Source organism: Asterias rubens, chromosome 5, assembly GCF_902459465.1.
Source record: "Asterias rubens chromosome 5, eAstRub1.3, whole genome shotgun sequence".
Lineage (NCBI taxonomy): Eukaryota > Metazoa > Echinodermata > Asteroidea > Forcipulatida > Asteriidae > Asterias > Asterias rubens.
In genome coordinates, this window is record NC_047066.1 from 9,076,354 (window position 1) to 9,101,809 (window position 25,456).

A 25,456-nucleotide genomic window follows, 5' to 3' on the forward strand; every position below is an offset into this window, starting at 1 on the left:
GCAACTTTGACGACCACTCACTCACTCGTCCCACATGCCGTCAATCACGCTGGGCCGACCCAGTTGTTCTTGCCAGGATGACCTGGAACGACCGCGGGGTCTCTTCCAGCCGGGACCTGGTGGTTTACCTCGCCTGGAATCGACGGCGATGCCCAGAGCACTTTTGGCTGGGATGTTGTCAGCCAGGCGAGCGACGTGACCGAAGAAGGCGGTGCGGCGACGTCGGATTTGGTAGTTGATGGTGGGCAGTCCTGTCCTGTGGGTGACCTCGATGTTACTGATGAAGTTGAACCACTGGATGCCGAGGATTGAGCGTTGAGACCTCTGGTGGAATGACTCAAGTCTTCTGAGGTCGGGGTTGATAAGGGTCTAGGTTTCTGAGCCGTATAGCAGGACGGGAATGACACATGTCCGGTATATGCCCAGCTTGGTGGTGAGTTTCAGACTCTTTAGCCTCCAAATTCTGCGTAAGCTGTTCATAGCGGATGAAGCGAGACCGAGGCGTCTGAGGATGTCGGGTTCACTGCGCCCAGTGTTGGAGATCTTGCTTCCCAGATATATACAAAATCCTCCACAATGTCGACAGACTGGCCATTCACCACAACATGAGAAGGAGTGCCGGAGCCGCCCGGACCTAGAGTTTGCATTTTCGTTTTATGCCAAGAGATGTTGAGGCCAAGGTAGGCAGCCTCGCTCTGAAAAGACTGGATTGCGGTATTCAGATTGTTGGTATTGTTACTGACGAGAGCGACATCATCTGCGTAGTCCAGGTCTGAAAACCTGAACTGACCGACGGTGATCCCTACCATAGTAGCCCTATCAAGGATCCAGTCCATCGCACGGCAGAAAAGGGAGGGTGCCAGGATGTAGCCCTGCCTTACACGTGAGGAAGCTTTCGGAGGTATTCCTTCCTTGGCGCACCCTAGCGGTGGTGCTGGTATGGAGATCCTTGATGAGGGTAAGGAGATGGTCTGAAACTCCTATGCCTTGGAGGGCTTTCCAAAGTGCTTTCCTATCGACCGAGTCAAAAGCTGCCTTCAGGCCAACGTAGGCCACTGATAAGGGTTGTTGGAACTCGTGATGCAGCTCGGACAGCAGACGAAGGGCGAGAATGGCATCCATGGCGGAGCGACCAGCCGTGAATCCAGATTGCTCTGGTCGTCTGTGCTCAACAAGCAAGGGGTTCAACCGGGCCAGGAGGACGTGAGCAAAAAACCTTCCCTGGAACAGATAGAAGCGTGATGGGCCGGTAGCTACTGCATTCAGTGCGGGGGCCCTTCCCTTTGTATAGTGTAACTATGATGCCCTCTTTCCACCGATTGAGCTCAAATTTTCACAGGTTTTTTATTTAGTGCATAGTGAAGATACACTAAGTGCGAAGACTGATCTTTGACAATTTACCAAACGAGTCTAGTATCTTTAACTGATTTTAGCGTGCAGACTCGTCCAAGGGTTGAGATTTGTTAGGTCAGGACGGATTGTGTGCGATTGTTGGGGACAACCATTACAACTTTAAAATACCCTAAATGCATAGACCTAGATAGTGGATTTGTATATGTTATTTAAAGGCACGGGACACTATTGATAGTTACTTCAAAGAGTCATAAGCACACACAAACTTAATTGATAATGAGCAAAGAAAATTTGTTTTTAGTATAAAACATTGTGAGAAACTGCTGAAGTAACCTAGTTTTTAGAGAGAGTAATCTTACTTAAACATTGAAAGACCTCAGGCCTTTGGGTCTTTCAATATTTGTTTAGGCATCGGAAAGCACACACATTTGTGCATCAAGGGTGCTTTTTCTTTCAGTATTTTCTTGTAATTTCGATAACAATTTGAGTCAAAATTTCCATAGGTTTGTTATTTAATGCATTGTATTAATTGAAAAAAAAAACAATATGAATGCCAAAACAATGATCTTCATCGTCACGTGGTGATCGTTGCTCGGTTCCCATTATTAACATTATCGAAGGTATATTAATTTTGGTTTTACAAGCTTCATAACTACCGGGCAATCTCAGTGGTCTAGTTGTTAAGAAACTTAGGCCGTATCCGAATTGGCGACTACGGCTACGGCCACGGCCGGATCGCCGCGTCGTCATGCATTGAAGTATAGGACGCCCTTAGCAACACCCCTGACAACGGTCGTAGCCGCAGCCGTAGCCACCAATTCGGATACGGCCTAATAGTACAGTCTACAATTGCAAGGGTCGTGGGTTCGAATCCCACCCAAGTAGTATGCATGTGAATTTTTTGGGGGACAGTACTGAGTTACAGTTCATACATACACATATGTGTTGGGGTAAAACCAACACTAATGTTTCATTCATCCACGATGCAAATTTTACATTGAAAAATAGGGAATGTAGTGTTAATTTCATCGTCTTAAAGGGCTATGAAACTTTTGTAGGGCAAAAAACACAATGTCCACAGATTTACACTAAACTTACACAGTTTGAAGATAATGATAGTAGAAAGCTTCCCTGAAAATACTACGTGCTGAGGTGCTGTAGTTTTTGAGAAATGAGTACAACAATGTCAGTAAAATAATTTTCGTCTCATGAGACGAAAATTATTTTAATCATTTACAAACGTATTTTCATGACATTGTTTTTCGCATTTCTCAAAAACTACAGCACCTCAGTAAGTAAGATTTCACGGGAAGCTTTCCACTATCATTATCTTCAAACCCTGTAAGTTTAATGTAAATCTATGGACATTTTGAAAAAGTACCCAAATCCTTTAATAAAGGGACATTACTTTTTTTGCTCTCCCAACTTTTAGGTTTAGCTGCAATAACATGAGACGGACGTTCGGAAGGATATCCAAGGACAGCAAAGAATTTAAATTCGTATTATGTGGAATTCAACAGATTATAATCCCGAGGTGACTTGGAGAGAGCAGCGAGATACGAAAAGAGATAGCTAAGGTGAGAAAATAAGACTGACTGTTTTTTTCTTTGGGGAGGGGCAAATAGTATCAGCAGATTAAAGTATAATTTGAAAGGCCGTCTCTTTGTATTATTACAATTTTGTCAAAATAACGACGACTTCACTGAAGACGTGCGTAGCTGAAAGATTTTTTTTTTCAAACTCAGGTATCTACCCAAATCATGTCGTTGCGGTAACCACTGCTAAAATGTAGGATTCTAACTGCTTCTAGCTACTGGATAATCTCGCTGGTCTAGTTGATAAGATACCAAATTTATACTGGTCATGGGTTCGAATCCCTCATGAGTGATTTTCCTGTGATTTATTTCAAAACACACGGGAAAGCACTGATCATACAGTGCTAACACACTTCGGTGTAAGGGTAAAACCAAAAGGAATATTCTTTATCCCACGATGCATTTATAACATCACGTCTTGCTTATCATTCTAGCCTCCGTATTTTTTTTAACTCTAAACTATCCTGCTAAACAATAAGCGAGTAACGTTTTTGTTTTTAAGAATAAGTCCACAGATATGCAAAAACCCATGGTGTTCCCCAATTATGTCTGCTTTCAGAAACAAGGAACAGACAGTAGACCTACCCAATGCCGGTATCAGATGCAATTGTGTCCGCCATGCAATACTGTTCGCTCCGGACACTTTTACATATGCAACCGTGTCCTGGGCTATGCAAAAACCGTCCGGTGGACATGTACATGACTGTAATGTACATGTATGTACGCGCGTAAGTGAGCGTGCATGCACTGAACCTACTAATATGCAGCATGAATACTCACGTTTTAATTTTATTATTGCAGCGAATACCCAATGGCCGAACATTTCCCATAAACAGTCATGACATGCACTTTTATAGCCTGTAAAAAAAATGGCGAACGTGTTCCGTCGACCAAGGGCGTTTAATTTACTGCAAGGACGGTTTTGCACGGGGGCGGACACAACTGCATATGCAAATGTGTCCAGGCAGATACAACTGCATTATGCAGCAGCGTCCGGGCGGACACGATTGCATATGCAAAACCGTCCGGCGGACATTATTGCATATGCAATAAGGTCCTTTGGATAGTAATTTATTCAATGGTTTATTAAAAATCTATTCAGTTCGCTGCCAGCAGCAGAATTACATGAACAGTTACATAGTTAAAAATTTGGAGTAAAACATTACATTACTATTTAAAATTACCTAAATCTTACACAGAAAAACTGAGAGGGAGAAATACTGTACACTCCTATAGGAAGGAGAACAATTACTTGAAATTAATTAATTAAACATATGAGTAAAACATTACAATCAAAATTTAAATAGCGTAAAAACTATTACACCCAAAAACGGAGATTATTTAGAAAACTGTTCACTCTCAATGGGAGGCAACAAAAAATGCACAGACGACATAATCGCATGCGACACTGGACTAATGTCAGCCTATGGGGCAGAAGAAAAAAACACATTACTAAAGAATCATTGGATCACGTTCAATACATTTGAGAGACCAGTGTATAAACAATTTGTGAAATCAAATTTGTACGTATCACTAAAAAGATAATCAAAATTATCTTTTCTGGTAAAATTCGTTTTGCTCTGCAGTATTTTGTTCATCTTATAAGTCACTCGTCGATATAAAATGCTTATTTTTGTATTTTTTGTGTACTATTTTTTGACTGGTACAGCGCTTTATTTGATGAAACAGTGTTAAAGCGCTTTATAATAATGTAATTAAGTTAAGTTAAATTAACATCTCCTCATAAGCTGAAGGCTAAATTCAAAAGGCTGCTACGCAGTTACGTCTGCTAAGAACTAAAATATATTAACATTTGCAACCGTTTACTACGGTGCTCCGGAAGTGCCATCCGACATGTTGAGATGCTCAGATAAATTACCACAGGCATGATGACGCCACAAACGTAAGATGAAGTCATGCTGAGATAATTTATCTCAGGCAGCGACATATTAAAAGTTGATGATGTCTTCCCAGGAAAATTGTCATCTGGATGTCGACATCATGCAAGGGGGATGTCGTCTTCAGTGTATTTTTTTTTCATCGGGATGGCAACGTTAAGTGGGCGGTCGTCTTCCCCTGATAATTTAGTGTCACACTCCATATGCCTACGAGATAGATTACCCAATGAATACTACATCCTTTCTCTTCAGTATGTCATCATTCAAGATCAATTATCTTGGAAGGTTCGCATTCTACTTACATGAATGATCTCAGGCTCAAGAAGTTTGATGGCACTTGCAGAGCACCGTAGTACATGCTTTAAAGACACTGGGCACTAATGGTAACTGTCAAAGACCGGTCTTCTTACTTGCTGTATCTCAGCATATTAATAAAATAACAAACCTGTGAAAATTTGAGCTCAATTTGTTGTCGAAGTTGCGACATAATAATGAAAGAAAAAAACCTTTGTCACCCTTGAAAGTTGAGTGCTTTCAGCAGATGCTCGATTTCGAGACCTCAAGTTCTAAATCTGAGGTCTCGAAATCCAATTCGCGGAAAATTACTTATTTCTCCAAAACTACGTTACTTCAGAGGGAGCCGTTTCTCACAATGTTTTATGCTATCAACAGCTCCCCAATACTCATTACCAAGTAAGGTTTTATGCTATTGCTAATAATTCTTTTGAATAATTACCAATAGTGTCTTAAACAAACATAGTTTTATAAGTAGCCCATAATTGGAAGACAATAATCTAAGAAGTATAACTGACAGTTACGCTTCTAAGATTCAAACCTTGTGGCTAAAAACAGTTATACTTTCCACTTAAGTGAAATGTTTCTCAAAATGCTTTTTGTTTTTACTACGAAAGCTGCTGTAGGCCTCGAACCAAAATTTAGTATGTCATTTAATTATCAAACGTAGGCTATCCCTTCCTTTAAAAAATTGGTCAAAATCTCAATCTTTTTTCAGCACAGAGATCAGACCCAGCACGTACTCTACTTAATATAGTAAATAGACAACTAGAAAGAATTGGTCACGCTACAGGCCAAAATTAACAAATTGCCCCAAAAATAGAGATTAAGGAGCGAAATGTGTGCGCGTGAAATATCTTGTCGATGACTAATGTGTCCATGGTGGTAGGTCATTAGTATACTGAATGGTACGACAATCAAGCTGTCACGGGTAGGGATTGACAATATTATACTGTCAAACAGTGTTAAGATTTTCAACACCGGTCTTTAGGATACGTTTTGTACAACTTGTTCACATGTATATAGCCCTAAACATGTTTAGGATATTGTGTGTATTTGAATGATACAAGCTCATTGAGCAGCTGTCCAAGTGAAAAGCTTTTGATTCACTTTTCTCAAATATTTCTTCATTTCAAAAAGCTAAAGCCGTCAACTTGTGTATATAACTTATTTCCAATACAGATCCACTGCTTGTTTTTTCTACCAAGATTTGTTTCACATGAACCTGCGATAGCCAAATACCCTTCACGTAACTCTGACTGTTTGTAAACTCCATATTAGAGACACCAAAATGCCCCGAATCCCATTATCTCCAGCATTGCCATCAGCCTGCACAGCACCCCTGTATAATTCTAAGAATAGTTGCGTCACCATTCACAACCCGTCTAATGTTTTTGAATAGTTGGTTAACTCAGTGGCAACATGTTAGACAGAGAGCATGCAGGGACGTTTCTATTTCGGTCTAGATCAAGCCTTCAAGCCAACAAACAAATAAAAACCTAAACACATTTCAATACGTTCTCGTACATATGTAAGTATTTCGTCTGGGCTCTTTTAAGTCTGAGACACACGACGAGCCATTGTCCAAACCTCCTTGCATTACAAAAGCTTGCAAATTGCAAATTTGTTGACTAGAATAGTTTTGCAAAGAGCTTTGTGTTTTTTTAGTGTGGAGGCAAAAACAAATCACATTTCAGTAGCCTTTCTTCTTATTTTTCTTGCAAGCAAAACAAAAGAAAATACTTCATAACAGATAGCCAAGGGCGCATCTAGTAAATTCTTGCATTCGGTTTAAAAAGCTTTTAACTCCCGTGTGCGTCCAAAATTTTTAAAGTTAATATCAACGCATCATATTCACAATGCCTTTCCCTTAAAATCTGATCAAATTTAGCTGTAAGAAAGACTGGTATGGCCATATACCATTGTCGTCCAGAAATGCCTTCCGTCCAATTTAGCGATTACTACCTTTGTGTTACAAATAGCGTATTCAATAAATTACACGGATCATCAATTAATAAACAATGGGCAAATATTCACTTGCTGTTTAACAGTAGGCTATTTAAGTTTAATCAGTTTTAATTTTAAACCGATTCAATTATTTAACTATTCTTTTGAAAAGATTGTATGTAGGCCTAAGTACTTCTGCGAAAGGTACAGGTCTTTTGAGTAATGTGAGATGCAAAACCCTACTGTATAGCTGCGCCTCGGGAAAATAGGCGCATCTAGTAAATTCTTGCATTCGGTTTAAAAAGCTTTTAACTCCCGTGTGCGTCCAAAATTTTTAAAGTTAATATCAACGCATCATATTCACAATGCCTTTCCCTTAAAATCTGATCAAATTTAGCTGTAAGAAAGACTGGTATGGCCATATATACCATTGTTGTCCAGAAATGCCTTCCGTCCAATTTAGCGACTACTACCTTTGTGTTACAAATAGCGTATTCAATAAAAATGCACGGATCATCAATTAATAAACAATGGGCAAATATTCACTTGCTATTTAACAGTAGGCTATTTAAGTTTAATCAGTTTAAATTGTAAACCGATTTAATTATTTAACTATTTTTGAAAAGATTGTATGCAGGACTAAGTACTTAAAGGTACAGGTCTTTTGAGTCACGTGAGAGGCAAAACCCTACTGTATGGCTGCGCCTCGGGAAAATAAAACGCTCATGGGATCACCTCGGGAGTCGTAGTTTTAACCATAACACTCCATTAATTCTTCAAAGAAAGTGCAATGATCTGGGTCATAGCATGAAATATCAAATCTGTGATCTTCTGTGACCCTTCTGACTCCCCCAGTTATCAAAACCAAGTGGTACGGTTCCCGCTCTTTCCAATATGCAGCATTTCAGTTATGGAACAGTCTTCCAGAGGTTGTCAAACAAAAACATATCTATTTACTTTGTACAATAATAGTTTATTTCCTTTTACAGCACATAGGGACATCACGGTGATTGCACAGGGAAAGAAAACATTTGGTAGAAGAAATATTATTCCAACTATATTTAGCAAAATAATTTCTGAATACTAGTTGGGCAGCTTGCTTGCAACCTATATTGACAGACACACATAAATTCATCAGATCTTAGGCCCCATGCAACCGCAAGTTGTTATAAGAGAACGGTCCGTTTGTTATAATAATCTTTTAAAGATTAAGACAACTTTAATATAATGTGGGTCAACTATACTAAGGTTGAAATATCGCCGTTCCGCCCCATCCTAATTATTGTTTGCGTTTTTCATTTTCTTTTTTCAAAGCAAAGCGAAGCAACACTGATTCGACGTGAACGAAAACCAAGCTTTTCGTAATATCGTGTTGTGCTTGTACACGAAGGAAGGGTTTGTTCATTGTTTAATGAAGCTTTCCACGACCAACACGTTGCCTTGGATCGGTCGAGTTGGACGTCTTTGAAAAGCGTTTTGTAACCGTTTATTATACAATGCATATGGTTAGAAAGATGTTGTAAAAGTAGAATACAATGATCCACACAAACATGCCTCGAATTTGCACGGATTTCCTTTTACCTCGTCGACTAACACATTCGGCCATTTATGGGAGTCAATTGTTTGACTATAAATGGGCGACCGTGTTAATTCGCACAGTAAAATGAAAACCACGCAATTTCGAAGCATAATTGTGTGGATCATTGTATTCTATTTTTACAACATCTTTCCAACCATATGCATTTTATAGAAAAACGGAAACGCTTTTAATAGACCACCTCGTCCGATCCAAGGCAACGTGTTCCTTTAAAACTTACTTGGTAACGAGCAACGGAGAGTTGTTGATAGGGTAACACATTGTGATAAACTACCCCTCTGACGTAACGTAGTTTTTGAGAAAGGAGCAATTTCTCACTCAAATAATCTGAAAACGACTGTTCCACGCATCTGGAAGCACACGTTTGTCTATCAAGGGTTTTTTTTTTTTCAACTTTGATGACCAATTGAGCCCTCTTTTTCACAGGTCCGTTTTGTATGCATATGTTGAGATACACAAGGTGAAAAAATACTGGTCTTTGACAACTGCCAAACGTATTCAGTGTCTTTAAGGTTTGTTCCATTGACGTTTGCTCCACGCCCCGTAGGGACTCCCTACATCAGGGAGGCGACGCAGCGTCTCGTAGTGTCCCAGTTCGCACCAGCTTGACAGTAAGTCAATATAGAAACTTCCCGTTAAAATAGTTTGTCAGTGACAGCGGTTACACATCAAGCAGAAACGATATTGATAATAGTTAAACCATAAGTTTATTAGTGTTTGCTCATACGACAGTTACCAACCTTCACTGGCACGCATCCAATAATTTGAGCAGATCACCTTTAAATTGACAACATCGGATTGTACAATAACTTGGGTCATTTTGTAAACTTATACACCCTGCTAGTTGTCAAACACATTGTTTTCAAAGAGTGATTTTAAGACGTTTGCAATACATCGGTAATGTATTTGTCCACCATTATAATTGGGAAGTTAGTTATTATCACATTTTTAGCGAACACGGTTCAGGGCTAGAATTTGATCTTGCAACCAAAATTTCGAATGATTTTGTTAGAATAATTTCAAATCAACAACAGTGATTACTTGTATAAGGTGAACACATTTTCACATCATATATTATAATTCAATCGTTGCGGTACACGTTGCTGTACCCGCTGATAACTATAATTGCTTCTCTCCACCCAGGGGTAATTTTGTTAGAATAATTGCAAATCAACAACAGTGATTACTTGTATAAGGTGAACACATTTTCACATCATATATTATAATTCAATCGTTGCGGTACACGTTGCTGTACCCGCTGATAACTATAATTGCTTCTCTCCACCCAGGGGTAAATGGGTACCCGTGAGGGCAGGGAGTTGGTTATTGTGGTTGATTAGCCTTGATTGCGCTACATATTTGGCGGCACAGGCTGTATGTGTGTGTGCTTGGATCACACCATCGCCATCAGCGTCACTGCGTGACGGACCTGTGAGCGCTATATAAGAAGCCACTATTATTATTTGTAAAAAATATAGGATTCGTACTGCCTCTAGCCACCGGGCAATCTCGTTGGTCTCGTAGGTTACAGTGCTAACACACATCGAAGTTAGGATAAAAACCAAAAGACTAAATTGATGAAAAGAGTATAACTTCCAGGAAATCCGTAAATGGACCCGAGGTGATGCACAAAGTGTCAGGGTAGTCCTCTTCTGTCTCTATTGATGCACCATCCGTAGTTGTAAACAGATGTTTTAAAGACACTGGACACTATAGTGGTAATTGTCAAAGACCAGTCTTCTCACTTGGTGTATCTCAACATGTGCATAAAATAACAAACCTGTGAAAATTTGAGCTCAATTAGTCGTCGAAAAAACACCCTTTTCACACGAAGTTATGTGCTTTCAGATGCTTGATTTCGAGACCTCAAATTTCAAATCTGAGGTCTCGAAATCAATTTCGTTGAAAGTTACGTCTTTCTCGAAAAATACGTCACTCCAGAGGGAGCCATTTCTCATAAAGTTTTATACTACAACCTTTCCCCATTACTCGCTACCAAGTAAGGTTTATGCTAATAAGTTTTTTGAGTAATTACCAATTAGAGCATTGAAATGTTTTGTGTTGTTGTTTTGATTATTTACAAATTACTTATTACGCTCGGCCTTATCAGTATGCTAACAATTTGGGTGGTTTGCTAATTATATATAAAATTTGTTCTGCCGGAAATGTCAATGAGAACTAGAATGAGCATCTGGTGAAATGGATTGGACCGCTGTTTGACAAATTACTTATTACGTTCGGCCTTAGCAATGTTCAAACAGTTTTTGTTTTAATATGTTGAATGTTTGTTTTGTGCCGAAAATGTCAATGCGAACTGATATGAGCGTCTGATGAAATGGATTTCATCGTCGTTTTGATTATTTACAAATAATCAGTTGCTATGTTCGGCCTTACCAATGTCCAAACATTTTGAATATTTGTAATACGCTTTTCAGTGTCGGAAATGTCAATTCGAACTGGGCATGGGATGAGCGTCCATGCTGTCAATATACAAACCTGGAACGTTCCTTCGCTGCACGGATACACAGCAGTTCGTTCATGACATGTCATACTGTCTAAAGGGTAATTAAAGGCACTGAACACGTTTGGTAATTGTGAAGACTGGTCTTTGGCATGCCAAAGACCAGTCTTCTCACTTGGGGTGCGTTTTGGCGGCTGTAACCAATAATTGTTTCTTACGTCATAACCAAAACGGTAACCGAGCTCACAACTCGGTTATCGTTCAGTCTGAACAGCAGAACCAACGATCAACGACCGAAACAGTTTTTGGTTGGGGTCGCCAAAACGCACCCCTGGTGTATCCCAACATAAGCATAACATCCTGTGAAAATTTTGACTCAATCTGTCATCAAAGTTGCGAGAAAATGATGAAAGAAAAAACACCCTTGTTGGACGAATTTGTGTGCTCGCAGATAGGAATCTTTTGGCTCTTTTACCTCTATTATCTTTCTATATTTATAGTATCAACAGCTGCACAATGCTTGTTACCAAGTCAGTTTTTAAGTTGAAATTTGTTTTGAGTAATTACCAAACGAGTACCTTACCTTTAATGCACATGTGTTCAAAGGTTGGCTTTGCTCTTCTCGCGTCAACCTTGTACTGAGCCATATAGCCATCAATAAGTCAAACCACATAATTATTCACTAATTAAGTAAATTCTCCAAAGTGTATTGGCTGTGGAGAGTTGAATTCATTGATATCCTAGAATGGACCAAAATTAAGGGGGTCAGGTCCCAGATTTTGTTTTCTTGTCATGGTTTGTTTCAACCAATATAGAACTTTCTTTTGCAGCGACTGTGTTGCCAGCCCAGGTTAGAAAACTATGGAAAGCCATCAACGCAAATCAAAACACATCTCTCTTGCTTGTAACAATGTTGTAAAAATTAATCAAAAGTATTATTTTGTTGAAAACAAAACAACTAATTATGGGAGGTATTTTATTAATTTGAAAGTTTGCAGAAATCGATAATTTGTTTAAAACTTCTGTGCAATACGATGGAGTGTTTTACAAACATTCGGCCGACCATGCGAACCAAGGTGATTTGTTTACCTCCTGCTTATTTATCCGAACTTGTTCATCATTATTCCCCTACTCGGACTTAACGATCATCTCAACAGTCATTGCTTTCTGCTACTAGAGCTTCTTCCATTTTTTATGGCCACAGATCTTTTTCTTACGCCGCACCGTTTCTTTGGAATAGTCTTCCTGTGCATATTTGCCAAGCTAATACTTTACAATGTTTTAAGTCCTTGTTGAAAACTCATTTGTTTAAAGCTTCTTTTTTTGTAATTTGCCTATTTGTATCTTGTATCTTTCTCTAATTGTTTATTTTATTGTTTCTTTAATGCGCTAAGAGGCTTTTGCATTAGGCGCTTTACAAATGTCTTATTATTATTATTACCAACAAAAGAAAATGTTGGCCTGTACGCCCGCTGATGGGATAACATGGTTGGCAAGACTGATTCACACAAACATACCTCGAAATTGTGATTTAAATGTTTACTTCGCAAAGGCCGCTGCTTTGTGGAACCAACCGTGTTAGTTCACGATGTAAAAGGGATGTCACACAACTTCAATAGATAATTGAGCGAACCATTTTATTCTATATTTTTATAAAATATATTTCGAACCAACCGTGTTTAAATGCCTTTCAAAAACGCCTAATCCAAAGGCAGTGTGTCCCTGTACAGTATCGATTAGTTTTATAAAAGGGGGATTACTTGTTTGCAATGTATATACCTTATCATTTAAAAGCTTCGTGTGATAGTTAACAACTGCGATTTGTTTAATTTTCAACTTAAACCGATACCCCATACTTTTTGATGATAAGATGAAATTCATATTTTGTTCGGTTTTTTTTTCTGATGGGCACAAACGAGCAAAATGGTTTGTATTCAACGTTTTGTCGTTGCATCTTTTTCATACCAAGACAATATTTCTTCATTCTGCCTTCTCGCTATGTGAGCCCTTTCTCATGCATGCATTATAAGCAATATATATTAGATTGATGCAGTGTGTTGAATTGCATTATACTGAGTGTTATGATTGTTTTGGTTCACTTATACTTAAAGCAAACTTTCACCATCGAAGAGTATAAGCTAGTTTGAGATATGGTGGAAACATTACTGTAACACTGATTGGTTTGGGTAAATTATTATGTAAATATCCAAATCAAACATTGCATCCCATTTGTGGCGTACACAACCTCAACAAGGCTAATTGGCACTGCCAGCAGTTCTAAGTTGGTGAGAAACTATTTAAAATAATGGAATGAAGATTTCTTGTTTTTTCTTTCTTTCTTTTTTCATCAAAGCATAAATTTGACTGTTTTTTTTCAAATTGTATAATCTTTGTTTGTTTGTTTGTTTGTTTTCTTTCAGGATGTTGAAGAACGACACTGATTTACCTTCGGTTTTTATACTTAACTGGATGAATCAAATGAAATATTTGGAGTTACACAAACAGTAACTGCCTGGCCAGTGAGTGCCGATCCAGCCAATCAAACTACAGGACCTCAAACTGAATTACAAACGGTTAATTTCAAGGAATGTAGACACCTCGCTATTTTCGGCACCAGGATCATGTTGTGTTCGAGACCAATGGTAGATACATTTTAAAACAACAATGGCGTTACCGAATACATCTATGTTGGATTATGTGACATTATCTACCACCATGACAACATCAAGTAACATGTCTGTTGCTTTGGAATATGATGATGACAACTTGACGTCATCGATACCAAATATGGCCACCGATGTTCCTTTTGAAACGTACCGGTACATCCTCGCGGCCACTGTTGCATTTCTTATATTTCTTGTTACTGTCATTCCCAACACGATCATCATCATATTGGTTGTCATCGACCGCAAACTGCGCAAACTCAGTAACTATTACATCATCAGCCTGGCAACCGCGGATTGCATTGTGGGAGCTCTGGTCATGCCCTGCATGGCCTCGTATACGGTGTTGGGCTACTGGGCTCTGGGTGGTATCATATGTGACCTGTGGATTGTGTTTGACTTTATGTGCTGCACCGCCTCGATGCTGAGTCTATGCATGATATCGCTGGATCGCTACTGGGCCATTACACAACCTCTCAAACATATGGGTCGGAGAAGCCGCAAGAGGGCGCTGTTCTTTGTTGCGTGTATATGGACCATATCAGCTGTGTGCTGGGTACCAGCGATTGCTGTATTCCGCTTTGTCGACGGGAACTTTGCGCAAGAGAACGAATGTTCGTATTTAACTGATCCCATTTATGTACTTATGTCTTCTATATGTATTTATTACATTCCCATGTTCGCAATGGTTTTCCTGTACATGAAGGTGTACTTAGCAGTGAAGAGACAATTTAGAAATATGGAGAGTCTTGAAGATTGTAAGGAAACGAAGGGAGATAAGTTTAAAGGTCAAGTTGTTGGCATTGACTCTACCAATGGAAAATCACATCGCACCTATAAGCGCACGGACGATCCCTTGGAGCTTATCTCAACGCATACGTATCAGAACCATGGATTTAGCTCTGGTAGAACGTCAGAAACCCAGACGTCTCATTGCGATAGTACACTCGAGACAAAGGCAGTCGACTTGGATATCACTACTGGACAAAATGGCGGACTCGATAACTCAACTACGCGCCTGAGACCATTGAACGACACAGTGACAACACTGTCTTTATGCGTAGCTACAATGAACCCGGATTCGACTGCAGTAGAGTTGAAAAAGTTGAGACTGCGCAAGATTCGCGCCAAGTACGCGGAAATTAACAGAAGAACCGCCCGAACCCTTGGCATCATCGTGGTCTTATTCCTCATCTGCTGGCTCCCATTCGTTGTCCTATTTCCCATCAATGGATTCTGTGAATGCATACCAGGGAAACTGTACGAGGCTTCCTACTGGATGGCCTACTTGAACTCGACCCTTAACCCTTTCCTGTACGGCTTCAGTATTGACTTCAGAAAGGCATTTAGAAGACTGTTCTGCAGGAAGTGCATCTCGAATATCCACGAAGTCTCCTCGTTTGACGATGGTATACTTGGTGAAAACAAGACCTGAAGTACATTCTGGACGCTCCAGAGATATGGTGGATATTACAAGAGTGCACTGTTTGATGTGGGTGTATACAGTGACATTTATCCAAACCCTGCAGTGACATTTATCCAAACCCTGCAGTGACACAGTATTGTGTCAACCACACCTCCAAATGCTTTGTTGGACAACCGTGCATTTACTATTGTGTAGGATTTAGACGTTTTTGCTTGGAATGAACGTATTAAGTGCATTCGAGCAGCTAAACAACGTATGCATTACTCAAGTTGACTGGACATAATCTATAACCTGCTTGATGAAATAAAATGCTGCACAAGAAATTTCCCAGCAAAATATAATCTGGGTTTACTAGGCAACATGTGACTAATGTGGTAGGGCCACAGCATCTAAGAGCTGTTTGGCAGAAAATGCTGCAAAAGAAATTGCAAAAAGCAAATGGATACCAATAAACATGTGAATGATTTGATATATTTTGGCTGGTAGGGTGTTCTCGGTATAAACGAGATTAATTTTTGCCTAGCGCTTGGTACAAGTTTTTTGCAACTGAGTTGTGTTATTATAGTAATTAATTTGTCTGGTTATGGCACAAAAATTAATAGGAACTCGGAAAAACTTATGATACATGAGATGAATGCACATAGCGGAATCAATCGCCAGATTTGATGATAAACAATGAACAAGTGCACGTGTGTATACAACTCTCTTACAAGGAGAGCCTTTTCATGCGTGAACGTTTCATCAAAGATGGCGGTCATGACGTTATGTATACATTCATATTATACAGTGACTTAGACGAGCGTTTCCAAACTGCACTTCATAAGCCTTTTCGTGGTATGGTTGACACACTAGGAGTTCATTGCTTGGTTTGGTTGTATACAGATACATTTACCCAAACCCAACATTGTCAAAGTATTGTGTCCACCAGTATCTCAAAATGGCTAATTGGCTATAGCACAAATGAAGTGTAAACCATTCGAGCATTTGAAAAAATCAGTTAGACGCACCCTTCACTGCCACTCCCCCACAGAAAAACAAAAACAGAAAAAAGGTCTTAAAAAAAATAGTGATAATTTTTGTGCGAGCCCAATCAGCAAGAATACGTTGTAGATTCTTTGAGTCTCAAGGCTGACAATACGTAAAGGTGTCCAATTAGTGTTAAACAAGAAAAAAAGATCAAATAAATTCCCTGCAGTTAATGCTCAACACGTCAAAAAGTGACAGATATATTAACTTCACTGAACAGCAAACAAACAACTCACAGTTGTAATTTTTATCAAGGATGTATTAAAGGCAGTGGACACTATTGGTAATTACTCAAAGTAATTATCATCATAAATTCTTTCTTGATTAAGAGTAATGGGGAGAGGGTGATAGTATAAAACATTGTGAGAAACAGCTCCCTCTGAAGTGACGTAGTTTTCGAGAAAGTAATTTTCCACGATTTTTTTTTCGAGACCTCAAGTTTAGAATTTGAGGTGTCGAAATCAAGCATCAGAAAGTACACAACTTCGTCAGACAATGGTGTTTTTTCTTTCATTGTTATCTCGCAACTTCGACGACCGATTGAGCTCAAATTTTCACAGGTTTGTTATTTTATGCATATGTTGAGATACACAAACTGTGAAGACTAGTCTTTGACAATTACCAATAGTGTCCACTGTAAATTTTTGTCAGGGACATAAGTATGGCTGCAGTCAGGAATAAAGTTTTACGTCAAATCCATCCTCCATCCAACATTTCAGCATTGATTGTTTAAAGGCACTGGACACGTTTGGTAATATTAGTCAAAGACCAATAAATGCATACAATAATAAAGCTGTTGAAACTTGGACTCAATTTAGATCCTTCTTGCACCCAAAATAGTTTGTGTGCTTTTCAGATGCCTAACAAAATTTGTAAGGCATCTGAAAAGCAGCCAATTCCACAAAACTTTACGCAACTGCGTATTAAGTCCACGTGCGCAACGTTTATGGCGTAACTTGGACTTACACAACTGCGTAAAGTTTCGTGAAATCGGCTGCAGGGCTTTCTCAAACTCTGCGTTCGTTACTTCAGAGTGAGTTGTTTCTCACCAGTGTTTTGAGTAGTTACCAATCGTGTTTCTGCCTTTAATCATATCTTGAAGAAATAGTTATGCAAGATATATTTATTTGACGTTTTGTATTGAAATATGGAGTCACTGTTTATTTATTCATTGTACTTTTAACAAAATACCATCAATGATTTATTGATGTTTACCACATGCACAATATGTCTTAGTTTTATAATTGATAATACAACCACTGTGTTTTCTTGTTCAATAAGCTGCAAATTACAAAATATTTAACCAAAAAAGTAGACCATTCCTAAATATATGTTCACAACATACCGTGCCTCAAGGCTTGTTTTCGAAAGCAGAGTCGTTGGTTTCTGAACGTAATGCTGATGAACGTGTGCTTTGTATTCACAGACAGATTCTATAAATTATTTATTCAATCATATGTTTCTATCAAACGGAATATTTATAAATGTGTTTGTGACTGAATCAACATGATTTTGAGCTTGTATGGTTACCCTTTTATTGTGTTGATCCTGGTAATCGCATTACTGTTGCTTTGGACATTGTTGTGCCTTTATGGTTCCTGTTTTTGGTAGTTGTTTACTTGAATATTTAAATATTTATTAATTTATTTGCTTGTATTCTACGTAATTACTATTTGTGGATGTTGAATGTCCAAATAAAGAATAACAATGACATACCCATTGGCCTAAAGTTTCAAATTTCGATTATCAAATAGTATATAAACGCGACGTGAAATACTTAGCAAAGCAACTTACTTGGTAACGATCAACGGAGAGCTGTTGGTGGTACAACACAATGTAAAAAAAACGGCTCCCTCTGAAGTAACGCAGTTTTTTTCAGAAGGGGGTAACTTCTCACTCAAACAATAAAAGCCGGCTTTTAGCTGGAGCCCTATAACTATGCATCTGAAAACACACAAATTATAGTGCAATAATCATGCCTTGTGTTTTTTTCTATTCTCTTGTCCAGTTGAGTCCCACTTTTTTACAGATTTGAAAATTTTATTCATATGTTGGGATACATTAAGGGAGAAAACTGGTCTTTGACAATTCCTAAATGTGTCCGGTGGCTTTAACATGTCAACAAAACAGCGCTCTGGGCAGAAGTTTGATTACGCGCGAGGTTTACCTCGTTTCTAATAACCATCTTGCTTGTAGTCCCGTTCCAATGAAAAACACGCGTGATTTTGAAATTGTCCTCAAAATACAAGGTAGTCAAACATCGGTCAAAGACATCTCCTCGATTAGACTCCTATTAAACGGGAAGGCATTATTAATCTGTCAAAATTAAGAGTTAAAGTAAGATTGACATGTTTTCGGAGCCGGGTTTCTATTGCTTGTGTCCAGTTCACAGGGGAGATTTTGATATACCTCTGAGTCAGAGCTTCGTTGTTGGACATTTTTATAACTCAACACGATAATGTCATCAATGAGCTTCCAGGCACCTCTAGGCCATCAGCTGTGGTAGATTAACTCGGCTGTTTCTTTATTTATTTAGGTTTTTCACGTCGTTTTCTTTTACCATTAAAATAAAATAAAAACCTTCGGGATCGGGAGTTAACAGTCTTAGTTTGTTTTTACAAATACACCAATGTGTGTAGGCACACAGTACTCTCCTGTGAGTTTTGTGAAGATAAACATCAGCACCGGGCATTTTACTCTCGGTGTGATTCCAACCCACAACCTTTGCCATTCCAGAGCAGTATTTCACCAACTTGACCAACAGAATTGTGTTACCAAGTCAACAAAATTAAGGTTTGTACGAGTTGTTTTAAACCTAACCATAACCGTTTAAGTATTATCATCAACCTTTTTTGGAGAGGGGGGGGGGAATTGACCCCCCCCAAAAAAAAAAAAAAAAATAAATAAATAAATAAATACTATTGAGAACATGTGGTTTTACAAAGTCCCTTAGCATTGTGACATTTTAGGCCATATTTTGATGAAAATGCTGGACTTACCCCTTGCAATTTTTTCAATTTTAGGCCTTATTTTGATGAAAATGCTGGACTTACCCCTTGCAATTTGTTCAATTTTAGGCAAAATTTTTTTGGAAATGCTGGACTTACCCCCTTCCCATTTTTTCACTTTTAGGCCTAATTTAGATGAAAATGATGGACTTACCGCATGCCATGTTTTCAATTTTAGGCTTAATTTTGATAAAATTGCTGAACTTAACCCTTGCCGTTTTTTTCAATTTTAGGCCTAAATTTGATAACAATGCTGGACTTACCCCTTCCCATTTTTTTTTAATTTTAGGCTTTATTTTGATGAACATGCTGGACTTACCCCTTGCCATTTTTTTAAATTTAGGCCAAAATTTGATGAATATGTTGGACTTACCACTTGCCATTTTTTTTAATTTTAGGCCTAAATTTGATAAAAATGCTGGACTAACTCCTTGCCATTTTTTTCAATTTTAGGCCTAATTTTAATGAAAATGCTTGCCATTTTTGATTAAATTTTAGGCATAAATTTGATAAAAATGCTGGACTTACCCCTTGCCACTTTTTCAATTTTAGGCCTAATTTTGATGAAAATGTTGAACTTAACCGTTGCCATTTTTTTTAACTTTAGGCCTAAATTTGATAAAAATGCTGGACTAACTCCTTGCCATTTTTTCAATTTTAGGCCTAATTTTAATGAAAATGCTGAACTTAACCCTTGCAATTTTTTTACAATTTTAGGCCTAAATTTGATCAAAATGCTGGACTTACCCCTTGCCATTTTTTCAATTTTAGGCTTAATTTTGATGAAAATGCTGAACTTAAACCTTGCAATTTTTTCAATTTTAGGCCTTATTTTGATGAAAATGCTGGACTTAACCCCTTGCAATTATTTCAATTTTAGGCAAAATTTTGTTGGAAATGCTGGACTTACCCCTTGCCATTTTTTCAATTTTAGGCTTAATTTTGATGAAAATGCTGAACTTAACCCTTGCAATTGTTTTTCAATTTTAGGCCTTAATTTGATCAAAATACCCCCGGCCCTTGCCATTTTTTTAATTTAAGGCCTTATTTTGATGAACATGCTGAACTTAACCCTTGCAATTTGCTAAATTTTAGGCAAAATTTTGTTGGAAATGCTGGACTTACCCCTTCCCATTTTTCAAATTTTAGGCCAAAATTTGATGAATATGTTGGACTTACCACTTGCCATTTTTAAGGCCTAAATTTGATAAAAAATGCTGGACTAACTCCTTGCCATTTTTTCAATTTAAGGCCTAATTTTAATGAAAATGCTGAACTTAACCCTTGCAATTTTTTTACAATTTTAGGCCTAAATTTGATCAAAATGCTGGACTTACCCCTTGCCATTTTTTCAATTTTAGGCTTAATTTTGATGAAAATGCTGAACTTAACCCTTGCAATTTTTTTTCAATTTTAGGCCTAAATTTGATCAAAATGCTGGACTTACCCCCCCCCCTTGCCATTTTTTTAATTTTAGGCCTTATTTTGATGAACATGCTGAACTTAACCCTTGCAATTTGCTAAATTTTAGGCCTAATTTTAATGAAAATGCTGGACTTACCCCTTGCCATTTTTTCAATTTTAGGCCTTGTTTTGATGAAAATGCTGGACTTACCCCTTGCCATTTTTCAAATTATTTGCCAAAATTTTATGAATATGTTGGACTTACCCCTTGCCATTTTTTCAATTTTAGGCCTTATTTTGATGAAAATGCTGGATTTACCCCTTGCCACTTTTTCAATTTTAGGCCTAAACTTGATGAAAATGCTGGACATTTTTTTAATTTTAGGCCTAAATTTGATGAAAATGCTTGACTTACCCCTCGCCATTTTTTAATTTTAGGCCTAAATTTGATGAAAATGCTGGACTTACCCCCTGCCATTTTTCAATTTTAGGCCTTACTTTGATGAAAATGCTGCACTTACCCCATGCAATTTGTTTCAAATTTAGGCAAAATTTTGATGGAAATGCTGTACATAACCCTTGCCATTTTTGATTCAATTTTAGGCGTAAATTTGATAAAAATGCTGGACTTACCCCTTGCCACTTTTTCAATTTTATGCCTAATTTGATGAATATGTTGAACTTAACCGTTGCCATTTTTCTTAATTTTAGGCCTAAATTTGATTAAAATGCTGGACTAACTCCTTGCCATTTTTTCAATTTTAGGCCTAATTTTAATGAAAATGCTGAACTTAACCCTTGCAAATTTTTTTCAATTTTAGGCCTAAATTTGATCAAAATGCTGGACTTACCCCTTGCCATTTTTTTCAATTTTAGGCTTATTTTGAAAAAAATGCTGGACTTACCCTGTTTATTTTAGGCCGAAATTTGATGAAAATGCTGAAGTTACCCCTTGCCATTGTTTTAATTTTAGGCCTAATTTTGATGAAAATGTTGAACTTAACCGTTGCCATTTTTTTTAACTTTAGGCCTAAATTTGATAAAAATGCTGGACTTAGCCCTTGCCATTTTTGATTAAATTTTAGGCATAAATTTGATAAAAATGCTGGACTTACCCCTTGCCACTTTTTCAATTTAAGGCCTAATTTTGATGAAAATGTTGAACTTAACCGTAGCCATTTTTTTAAATTTTAGGCCTAAATTTGTTAAAAAATGCTGAACTAACTCCTTGCCATTTTTTCAATTTAAGGCCTAATTTTAATGAAAATGCTGAACTTAACCCTTGCAATTTTTTTACAATTTTAGGCCTAAATTTGATCAAAATGCTGGACTTACCCCTTGCAATTTTTTCAATTTTAGGCCTTATTTTGATGAAAATGCTGGACTTACCCCTTGCCATTTTTTAATTTTAGGCCTAAACTTGATGAAAATGCTGGACTTACCCATTGCCACTTTTTCAATTTTAGGCCTTACTTTGATGAAAATGCTGCACTTACCCCATGCAATTTGTTTCAAATTTAGGCAAAATTTTAATGGAAATGCTGTACATAACCCTTGCCATTTTTGATTCAATTTTAGGCGTAAATTTGATAAAAATGCTGGACTTACCCCTTGCCACTTTTTCAATTTTATGCCTAATTTGATGAATATGTTGAACTTAACCGTTGCCATTTTTCTTAATTTTAGGCCTAAATTTGATTAAAATGCTGGACTAACTCCTTGCCATTTTTCAATTTTAGGCCTAATTTTAATGAAAATGCTGAACTTAACCCTTGCAATTTTTTTTCAATTTTAGGCCTAAATTTGATCAAAATGCTGGACTTACCCCTTGCCATTTTTTCAATTTTAGGCTTAATTTTGATGAAAATGCTGAACCCCCCCCCCCTTGCCATTTTTTTTATTTTAGGCCTTATTTTGATGAACATGCTGAACTTAACCCTTGCAATTTGCTAAATTTTAGGCCTAATTTTAATGAAAATGCTGGACTTACCCCTTGCCATTTTTTAAATTTTAGGCCTTGTTTTGATGAAAATGCTGGACTTACCCCTTGCCATTTTTTCAATTTTAGGCCTTGTTTTGATGGAAATGCTGGACTTACCCCTTGCCATTTTTCAAATTTTTTGCCAAAATTTGATGAATATGTTGGACTTACCCCTTGCAATTTTTTCAATTTTAGGCCTTATTTTGATGAAAATGCTGGATTTACCCCTTGCCACTTTTTCAATTTTAGGCCTAAACTTGATGAAAATGCTGGACTATCCCCTTGCCATTTTTTTAATTTTAGGCCTAAATTTGATGAAAATGCTGGACTTACCCCTTGCCATTTTTTAATTTTAGGCCTAAATTTGATGAAAATGCTGGACTTACCCCTTGCCATTTTTCAATTTTAGGTCTTACTTTGATGAAAATGCTGCACTTAACCCCATGCAATTTGTTTCAAATTTAGGCAAAATTTTGATGGAAATGCTGTACTTAACCCTTGCCATTTTTGATTCAATTTTAGGCGTAAATTTGATAAAAATCCTGGACTTACCCCTTGCCACTTTTTCAATTTTATGCCTAATTTGATGAATATGTTGAACTTAACCGTTGCCATTTTTCTTAATTTTAGGCCTAAATTTGATTAAAATGCTGAACTTAACCTTTGCAATTTTTTTTCAATTTTAGGCCTAAATTTGATCAAAATGCTGGACTTACCCCTTGCCATTTTTTCAATTTTAGGCTTAATTTTGATGAAAATGCTGAACTTAACCCTTGCAATTATTTTTTAATTTTAGGCCTAAATTTGATCAAAATGCTGGACTTACCCCTTGCCATTTTTTTCACTTTTAGGCTTATTTTGAAAAAAAATGCTGGACTTACCCTGTTTATTTTAGGCCTAAATTTGATGAAAATGCTGAAGTTACCCCTTGCCATTGTTTTAATTTTAGGCCTAATTTTGATGAAAATGTTGAACTTAACCGTTGCCATTTTTTTTAACTTTAGGCCTAAATTTGATAAAAATGCTGGACTTAACCCTTGCCATTTTTGATTAAATTTTAGGCATAAATTTGATAAAAATGCTGGACTTACCCCGTGCCACTTTTTCAATTTAAGGCCTAATTTTGATGAAAATGTTGAACTTAACCGTAGCCATTTTTTTTAATTTTAGGCCTAAATTTGATAAAAAATGCTGGACTAACTCCTTGCCATTTTTTCAATTTAAGGCCTAATTTTAATGAAAATGCTGAACTTAACCCTTGCAATTTTTTTACAATTTTAGGCCTAAATTTGATCAAAATGCTGGACTTACCCCTTGCCATTTTTTCAATTTTAGGCTTAATTTTGATGAAAATGCTGAACTTAACCCTTGCAATTCTTTTTCAATTTTAGGCCTAAATTTGATCAAAATGCTGGACTTACCCCTTGCCATTTTTTTCACTTTTAGGCTTATTTTGAAAAAAATGCTGGACTTACCCTTTTCAATTTTAGGCCTAAATTTGATGAAAATGCTGAAGTTACCCCTTGCCATTGTTTCAATTTTAGGCTTAATTTTTGATGAAAATGCTGGACCTACCTCTTGCCATCCTTTTTAAGTTTTAGGCCTAATTTCGTTGAAAATGCTTGCCTATACCCCCCCCCCCTGCCATATTTTCATTTTTAGGCCTCAATTTTATAAAATTGCTGGACTTACCCCTTGCCATTTTTGAGAGCAATGACTATTTGGGCATCTATGTCACTGCATGTGCATTGTATCCAATGGGAATCACTGGATCTAGCGGCAGGGACCTTGTCTTTATCCTTGCGGATAAGGACGGTCTTTATCCATGCGGATAAAGACAGGGGCCCAGTCTAGGGGACTGGCTACACTTGTTTTTCTATAGCGCCCTCTGTTGAAAGATTCTCCTGCAGCCCACGTTAACTTCTAATCGAATCTCCGGCGGACAGATTTATTTCACTGGGACACCGGTAGCCACACGCCCTGGACGACAATGTTGGTGTATGCAATATGAGCCTATGCAGCAAAAAGTATGCGATGAGATACGACATCTGGTGATATAATAAACATTCAATGTTAAATGAAACCATCCCACCACACGACAAATTAATAAAACATGACATTCACAGCTATTTGCAGCCGAGAGCGAATACAAAAGCCCACTCTGCAGTAGAGTACTAGTCAGTCCGTTCGTCTCTTTATACTCGTCCACATTTCTAGAAATGTAAATTATTTCAGTACAAAACATTAATGATGCCAACTTCAGTTAAGAAAATCGAAAGAAAATTGTTCGATGGAGAGCAAACAGGGTAGGCCCCTACGCCGTTATTCATGAGTGAGTAGGAGGTTCCAATGAAAGCACTTGTGTGGCTTTTTGTTCACCGTTGGAACCTGTCCGAATAAAAAAGGCTAAACTTAAGTCCTCATTTCCGACCGACTGTGGTCAGCTTCCGGTCACTTGTCAAAAACTATCAACGAGATCCTTTAAAATGAAATAAGTAACAATGACTCAATGCAAAATTTGCAAGTATCAAAACAAAGCGTGAAAAAAAAAATAATTATCTTGAAGACGATCACAGCATTCTGATGAAAACATTGAATCTTTAACCACCGGTTCTTTTAAGAACCACCACTTTAATTAAACATAAATATCTTTAAACCTTCTTGGTGTTTCCACCGCGTGCAAAGTTTCAAATCCCACTAAAAAGAAAATTTATTATTATACGAACATTTTACGTTTTTGAAAAAGAAATTGTGGGAATCGGTGGACTTTTACCAGCAGCACCACCACCCAATACTTTTATAC

General features: G+C 37.6%; 1 protein-coding gene across 1 annotated transcript in view; it reads left to right on the forward strand.

Annotated features, from left to right (window-relative positions):
• The window catches only part of LOC117290587 (muscarinic acetylcholine receptor M3-like), a 22,700-nt gene extending 7,358 nt beyond the window's left edge, over positions 1-15,342 (forward strand). Inside the window, exons 2-3 of the mRNA XM_033772046.1 lie at positions 2,786-2,930; positions 13,566-15,342. Of these exons, the coding sequence (XP_033627937.1) occupies positions 13,810-15,243 (1,434 nt within the window). The 5' untranslated portion in view covers positions 2,786-2,930; positions 13,566-13,809 and the 3' untranslated portion in view covers positions 15,244-15,342. The remainder of the gene's footprint in view (positions 1-2,785; positions 2,931-13,565) is intronic.
• The last annotated feature ends 10,114 nt before the right edge of the window (positions 15,343-25,456 follow it).